At 53.1% G+C, this 7,921-nt stretch overlaps 1 protein-coding gene across 1 annotated transcript; it reads right to left on the bottom strand.

Moving 5' to 3' along the window:
- Positions 1-170: 170 nt before the first annotated feature.
- Positions 171-2,175, bottom strand: plex9.2 (PML-like exon 9.2). Its single transcript, XM_080736168.1, has 2 exons — positions 2,050-2,175; positions 171-865 (listed from the first exon to the last, which is right to left on the bottom strand). Exons 1-2 carry the CDS (start codon positions 2,123-2,125, stop codon positions 261-263), a joined length of 681 nt encoding a protein of 226 aa, XP_080592294.1. The 5' UTR covers positions 2,126-2,175; the 3' UTR covers positions 171-260.
- Between the last annotated feature and the right edge of the window lie 5,746 nt (positions 2,176-7,921).

The raw sequence follows: 7,921 nt of genomic DNA, 5'->3' as shown, positions 1-7,921 counted from the left end.
TAGGAGACTACGCAAATCTCCAACCGTCTCCATCCAACCTGCCGGTCATCAAATTATTGACTCAGGAATACGACAATAAAAGTCTAAATTGGCCATCAATAGAAGAAGGTGGTTGTGCTGGGTAGGTCAAACTGTTTAGAAAACCTTTTCACAGCAGTTATTTTGGCATAAATAACTGCTATAGAAAGCTCCAGTGTTAGGTGTTACTGTGTGCCAGCATGGCACACAGAAACACGAAGCACACCCTCAATTAACATTACTTATTGTTCAGGTAATGAGCGAGAAGCCACAGATTGACCAGATGTGGGCTGCTTCGAAACCGTCCGTTTCACAGCTTCCATAGCGAAAGCATGCCTGTGCATAATTGTCAGGTCGGGCTGAAGTGCCCGTCCGTAGAGCGTCTGCAGGGCACGCACGTCCTCCAAAGCATCATGGGCCTTGTAGTCCATCCCTAACACCTCCCTGAGCAGGTTCTCCTGTCGGAAACTGCGGAGGCCACGGTCTCTGAGCACGTCCCGAGCCAGAGGCAGGGTGTCCAGGCAGCCCGAGACTGAAGACTCAAACTCAGCTCTAAGCGTCAGTTCGTCCAGCGCTCTGGCCAGGACCGGGCAGTCAAAGCGTCTGATGTTGTGGCCGACGAGCAGCGGTTGCCCCAGCATGCGGAGGAAGGCGATGAAGGCCACCAGGACCTCCTGGAGGGAGTTGGTGGGGACGGGCTGCCGGTGGAGGTAGAGCCGGTGTCTGCGGACCCTGAAGCCAGTGACTCTGGCGGCGCCGCGCTGCATGCGACTGCGGGGCACGGTGAAGAGGTTGAGGGAGTGACCTCCGCTTACTGCGGCCAGCTGGATGATTTCACAGCTCTCTCCTGAAAGGGATGACCAATACATAATGGGTGAAGCGATTAATCAACTGATCAATTTATCGATCAACAGTCACAGAAACTTTATCTATTTAGTACATTTTAGGTAATTGGTTTAGTGATGCATCTTGTAAATATTTCTCAAAATGTGATATTGTAACCTAAATGTTAACATTCGTCTTATTAGAAAAGAAGTTACGTTTGTCCCTGACCTAGACCTCCCATAATTTAATCAGTTTCTACGAGGACGCTTGTGCCAAATATCTTCCACGTTTTTTTGCGACCACATTGTCCTGTCCGTATCTTGTCCTTATCTCCGTAACGCCTAAATGTCTATAGCTGCTGACCTGTTGTGACATCACATCGTTGTCACGTCACAATTGTGACATCACATTCCGTCCTTGTCCCTTGTTTGCCCATATAGATCCCTGATCTCCATATGTCTATAGTTGACCTATGACATCACATTTTTGTGACATCACATTCCGTCCTTGTCCCTTCAGCCTTGTATAATGCCCATATATGGAGATCCCTGATGTCATCAATATTACGCCCATAGCTTGGAATGCCCATATAGGCCTATGGACATATTTAGCCATAAATTATAACTACCAGGAGAGGATGCTAATATGCGGAGGTTATGACATAACCTCCGAATATTAGCACCCTCTCCTGGTAGTTATAATTTATGGCTAGGACATATTTTGTGTGAGTCTCATGTGGTCTATAACATAAGACATCTATGATTGATGTCAGACATCAGTCCAGTCCAGTCATCCATATTTGGGAAAATATTTTGTTCACATTTTGTCCAACTACACACACACACACACACACACACACACACACACACACACACACACACACACACACACACACAATAATGTATTTTCCTCTCTAGTTTAAAAAATTAGGGGTAACACAATTACAAAGGCGGCAAGTGCTTATAAAGGTAACTGTTTTGGTATGAAAACGTCGAATTTACAGGAAGTTCAAACACGACGGCCAGGGGGCGACATTTCTAGTTTGTTGTTCCATTGCACTGCAACACAAATACATAAAACGCATGCAAGCATTAAGGGCTAGTAGTTAGGAGGATGTCTAGTAGATACCATCTATGGTAGTCTACCTCCCTCCCTGTAAACCAGAAAACATGGGACACTCCACTTCTGAAAGTATTATCACCTCACCGAGTCCAGTTGTCTCCAAGTCAAAGAAAACCAGCGGTTGACAAGGATCTAAATGAACCTCTGTGTCTGTCTTCATCACGCTTTAGTACCGACGAAGGTTTTATACTGGCTTTTTGCGCTCCTAAACTAACCGACGGCTGACCGGTGAATCGGTGGTCTTCATAGATAAGTTGATTATGGATCTGAATATCCTGTGTGTCAACGTTCCACCATAACAGTTCCGACTCCAATTCAAGGCACTGCACGCATGCGCAAAATGCGCAAACTTTGAATCTGAAATACTGTTCTCAACGTCAGGTCCGGGGCCCCACCAGGGGTCCACTCCAAATGCACTCTTACGAGTCTGTAACTCTGTACCGTACAAACTCGATGTTGTTGTTTGCTATAGACTCGTTAAGATCCACTTTGCCTATATTTCGTGCTGCATAATAAATAAATAAAAACATGATTCTGTTTTTTGATTCCTCAAAACACTGAGTGGCTCATTTTACCACTTGACTCAATTTACCCTAATTCTTTGTGTGAAATCTGGATCAGGCTTGGAATTCCTTTTTTATAAACAAACTGTTTGTTTATTGTCATACCTCCAGACAAGGTCCCCCTATGGGATAACCAGCGCCATCTGGCGCTGCAAAAGAGTAAAACTCATAAGCTCCCGTACGAGAAATATCATTTGTCGGTAGGGCTGTCAATCACAAACGAGGGCGCCGCCCCCGAGTGTATAAAAGCCCTGCGGGCTATCATAACTTCCTCTTCCGCACCTCTGCTTACCTGCAACTAGTGTCGCGAACTCAGCCATATAAGTATAATTTTCTTTAAAGTTTAGCCTAAGCGTTGACTAGGAAGTCGGCCACTGGCCTTTAGAGATTATTCTCCTGTACGTTCTAATTCTATTCTTCCTAACAGTTCGGTCTTTTTTCTTCACTTTCGCCTTGAGTCTTTACTTCTTCTCTGTACGTTCTGCCACGTGTCTCCCTGCCTTAGCTTAGCTTCGCTTAGCTTCGGTTAGCTCACGATGGCAGCTCGTCGACCTACAGTTAGCAGCCTGCTAGCTAGGGTACCGAAGAAGTGCGGCCTTCCCAGCTGCAAAGGCCTCATCGCCAATGAAGATACACATCCGTTCTGCATTGTCTGCATGGGGGTAGGACACGCCTTGGCCTCTCTGTCTCCTCCGGCCCCGGCCACGGGGGTGAACTGTGCTGAATGCCTCCAGTATGATGTTCCAGCCCTCGAGGCACGATGCGAGATCGCTGCCGCAGGCTACGGCCTTCACACCACGGTCTCCGCCGGAACCCTCCCAGACACCTCTCCTCGTGTGCCGGACAGCGCTGTACGCCACAGCGCTGCTTCTCGCCACGTGGTTAGGCCTCCAGCGGCCTCGCCCTCTGCTAGCTTCGGTAGCCCCGTTGCTAGCGGGTCTGCGGCCCCTGTTTCCACTGCTGTTTCTCCGACGGGCTCGACTGGGGCCGTGCCCAAGAAGAGAACATGCAAGACCGCCCACGTTGTTTCTCCGCCAGCTACAACTTGGACCGTCCCCCCCAAGGAATTCCACCCTCTAGTCGTCGGTGACATTCCTCTCTCCTTCTCCGTCCCCCAGCTACGGGCTATGCGGCCACCTAGCCCCGTCTCCTGGCATGCTAGCGACGGAGACGAACCGGAGCTAGAGGACTACGACATGGAGGAGTTGGACACGGAGGGTGAGTACTCGGAGGAGGACGAGTCCTCTTTCCCCTCCGGACAGGGCGGAGGCGCGGCCAGGGTGGTTCCTCATGCCGAGGCTTCCATCTCCGCCGCGTCCTCCCAAGCCCCTTCTGCCTCTCTCCCCCCTTCCATGCCGGCTGGGGCGAGAGGGGCAGCGGCGCAAGACCCAGACTCCATCCCCATGGACGAGCTCTCGGTGCTGGAACGCGCCACCATCCGTTGTGGTCTGGAGCTGCCACTCGGAGATGCGCCACTCGGACCACGGGCTAGGATTCCTCTCCTGGGCCAGGATTTGGAGTCCTCTCCCCCGCGTCGGATGGAAAAGCTACCACTAGTCCCAGGCTTTGCAGAGGCCCTGCATTCAACCTGGACTACACACAAGGACCCCCCCAAGCTCCCCTTCCTGGTCGATTACCGCGACTCAGAGAAGGCGGGAATCCCCTTGTGCCCTCCCATGGACAAGCTGATGGCCCAGTCCCTGGTAGGGAGCCTCAAGCCCAACCATGAGCGGACCGGTCCTGGAGGCCGGCCTCCCCTCAATCTGGCCGTGGGTAAGAAGCCTCCTGGGTTTGCCATAGCCTTTGATGACAAGCAGTCTTCAAGGGTGAGGAACTCTTACAGATCGTCCGCGCTGGCAGCCAGGACGATGAACGCCACCCAGCTGCTGCTTTCCTCCACCAGGCGCCTCCTCAGCGAGATGCGGGAGGTGCCTGACGTGTTGGTGGAGGAAATGGACAAGTCGCTACGCATGCTGATGGACCTGAATGTCCACGCGATCGAGTGGCTTGGACATGGCATGGATTATTGCATCCAGGCGGAACGTGCCAGGTGGCTAGACAAGGTAGAGTGTCCTGGCAGTTCCGGAGAGGAGACCGGGAAGGTCCTGCAAGACCTCCCCGGCCACCCTACCTCCCTCATGGGCGGTGGACTGGAGCTTCTCCGCCAGGAGGTGGCGGATAAGAAGATCACTCTGGAGCTCCTGGGAGCCACGACGGACCCCCAGGTACCCAGAAAGGAAAAGAGACAGGGACGGAGCAAGGCCCCTGGTCAGGCTGACAGGGGGCGCTCTACCTCCAAACAGGGGAAACAGCACAATCCCCCTAGGACCCCCTCTTCTTCCTCCGCGGGACCCCCTCGCACTGCAGCGGGGGCTCAGGCCCGCTCTCAATCCCGCCACCCTCCCAGGCACGGGATACCGGCCAGCTCCCACAAAGCCCGTGGGAAGCCGCCGCGAAAGTGACACTGGACTCTGGCGGGGTCCCCCTGAAATTTCAGGGGACCCCCCCTTGCAAGCGCAGACGTTTGGACAATACAAACAATTTTTCTCATGCCAAGAAATTAATGTTTACTCCTCCTCTGTGCTCTCCTCCAGTGCCTGTAATAAAAAGTGTGTTGATGAAACAATGCCTGTTTATTTCAAACCCACCTGCTTTACTACAGACGACCCCATTTTGCATGAATTTAACCAGTGTAGAGAAGTCCAGGCTGGAATTTCTTTCCACTCAGAAAATATCGCTTCCTCCAGTCATGCAGACAGGTTACAAGCAGAATATTTCTCTTTGCAAAATGTTCCCAGACAAGCTAATTCCTATTCACAGATGTGCAATACCCCTCTGTCTCCACCGAGCGGCACTGTTATGCCGACTCTAGTTCAGGACAGGAGTTTGGTCTTAGCGTCAGGGAAGAAGCCAACACATATCACCCAGGGTCGGCCTCGTCTTCCCGCAAGGAAGCATATAAAGGCCTTAGCACAGGTTATAAACGTAAATACAATTCCCCGAGCCGGGGATTATGTTACTTATGCGATGAACCCTGTCCCCCGGGCTCCACGTTGTGTGTCGCATGTATTATTAACAAGCGAGGCTTCTTGGAGGTCACGTGTTCGTCCCCCACCGGATACGGAAATAAGCGTACCGGAAACGGAAACGCTCTTTCCGCCGGTGACTCCGCGCCTTCCGGCCCGGCGTCTAGCGGATACGGATACGTGCCCGGATATGGAACCTTTCCCTCCCGGCCCAGTAGTTCCGCTCAGGCGGTACAACCCCAAGGCTTCTCCGTTGCTCAGCAACACGTTAGCACAGTGTGCAGAGCAATGGAAACGTTGCAATCCGAATCACTGGGTGTTTCGGACGGTGACGCGGGGTTACAGACTACAGTTCGCGAAAAAACCCTCCCTATCCAGCAAGGTTATTTATACTCGAGCCCGCGGCTTGAAGGCCGATGCCTTGAGGGAGGAGATAAGCTCACTATTGCGCAAGGGCGCTATAGTGGAGTTATCACGCGACCAGAGCCGTTTAGGCTTCTGGAGCCGTTATTTTCTGGTTCAGAAAAAAGGAGGGGGGCTGCGTCCGATTATGGACTTACGTGCTCTGAACAAGCACTTGAAAAAGTTCAAATTCAGGATGTTGACGTCAGAGTCACTGATGAAATCAGTGAGACAGGGGGATTTCCACTGTTCAGTGGACCTGAAGGACGCTTATCAGCACATCCTCATTTATCCCCCACACAGGAAGTTCCTGCGGTTCGCCTTCGAGGGGCGCCTGTACGAGTACACGGTCCTCCCTTTCGGTCTTTCTCTGAGCCCTCGGGTTTTCGTGAAAGTGACCGAGGCAGCCATTGCTCCACTGAGGCATCAGGGAGTCAGGCTGGCGAACTACATAGACGATTGGATGATTTCCGCCGCCTCCTGCTCAGAAGCGGCGCGCCATACCAATCTGGTGTTGTCACACCTGAAGGCCTTGGGTTTCAACGTCAACTTTGGCAAAAGTATGTTGTTACCCTCCCAGCAGATTTCCTTTATAGGAATATCTCTGGACTCGGCCACCATGTCCGCTCGCCTCTCCCCGGAGAGGGTGGACAGGTTTCTGGCTTGTCTCGACTCCTTCCGACTGAACCAGGTGGTCAGGTACAAGGAGTGCATGAAGTTGACTGGGCTGATGGCTTCAGCAGTGCAACTTCTGCGTCTGGGCAGGTTTCATATGAGACCTTTCCAGCGGTGGTCACTGGCGCTCAGGATTCCTTCCCTGCAAGGGTACAGGAAGGTGACAGTCAGCCAGGTCTGCATGGACGCTCTGGTCCCATGGAGGGACCAGGCGTTGTTGACAAGTGGGGTCTCCATGGGCGAAGTGGTGTCACGCAAGGTGATCACCACAGACGCCAGCCGCTCGGGGTGGGGCGCCACCCACGAGGGGCGCTCAGCCAGGGGTCTTTGGACCCAGGCCATGTTGGAGTACCACATCAACTATCTGGAATTAATGGCGATCTACTTGGCGCTCAAGCATTTCGAACCATTTCTCCGGGGTTGCCATGTCCTGGTCAGGACGGACAACACGGCGGCCCTGTATTATCTCAACAAACAGGGCGGCCTCTCCTCGCGGACGCTGGATCAGCTGGCGCGCGAGATGACCCTCTGGTGCTTGCCTCGGTTGAGGTCCATCAGAGCCTCCCATGTCCCGGGCCTTCAGAACGGCGGCGCCGATCTGTTGTCCAGGGGGGAGCCTCGTTACGAGGATTGGTCTCTCCACCCTGCGGTGGTGAGGCAGATTTTCTCCAGGTTCGGTCGACCGCGAGTCGATCTCTTTGCCTCCCAGGAGAACGCGAAGTGCCCCCTTTACTTTTCAGTGAGGGGACCTTCTCCTCTGGGGATGGACGCGTTTGCTTACGAATGGCCACAAGGTCTTCTCTACGCGTTTCCACCCCTGGAACTGATTCTTCCCACTCTGGAGAGGATCAGATGTTCCAACCAGGAGGTTCTTCTGGTGACACCATCCAGGGGAGTGTGGAGGTCTCTGATCACCCCACTGCTCTCTCAACCCCCTTGGCGGCTTCCCTTGCTCAGGGATCTGCTGCGCCAGGCAGGGGACGAGATCTTCCATCCAGACCCACGGGGCCTAGACCTGTGGGTTTGGCCCGTGAGAGGGAGAACCTGCTTGCAGCAGGCTTCTCACCGATGGTTGTAGCCACTATTCAGAGTGCTAGAGCCCCCTCTACTAGGGCTGTGTATGATGGAAGGTGGAATGCCTTTTTGGACTGGTGTGAGCTACAGGAGCCACCTGTGGTGGCTCATATAGCTTCGGCCCAGAAGGTGTTAGATTTCCTGCAGGACCGCCTGGACCTTGGTCTGGCGTTCTCTACACTGAGGGGTTATTTAGCGGCTATTGATGCCTGCCAC

Source organism: Nannobrachium achirus, assembly GCF_963921795.1.
Source record: "Nannobrachium achirus genome assembly, chromosome: 11".
Lineage (NCBI taxonomy): Eukaryota > Metazoa > Chordata > Actinopteri > Myctophiformes > Myctophidae > Nannobrachium > Nannobrachium achirus.
Note: the sequence above shows the minus strand (reverse complement) of the source record. Positions and strands in the feature narration are given on the sequence as shown.

Excerpts from the sequence above, each read along its gene's own strand:
- plex9.2 (XM_080736168.1), bottom strand. The coding sequence starts at position 2,125 with ATGAAGACAGACACAGAGGTTCATTTAGATCCTTGTCAACCGCTGGTT. Across the intron at positions 866-2,049 it reads CTTGGAGACAACTGGACTCG|GAGAGAGCTGTGAAATCATC; the intron begins GTGAGGTGATAA and ends CATCCCTTTCAG.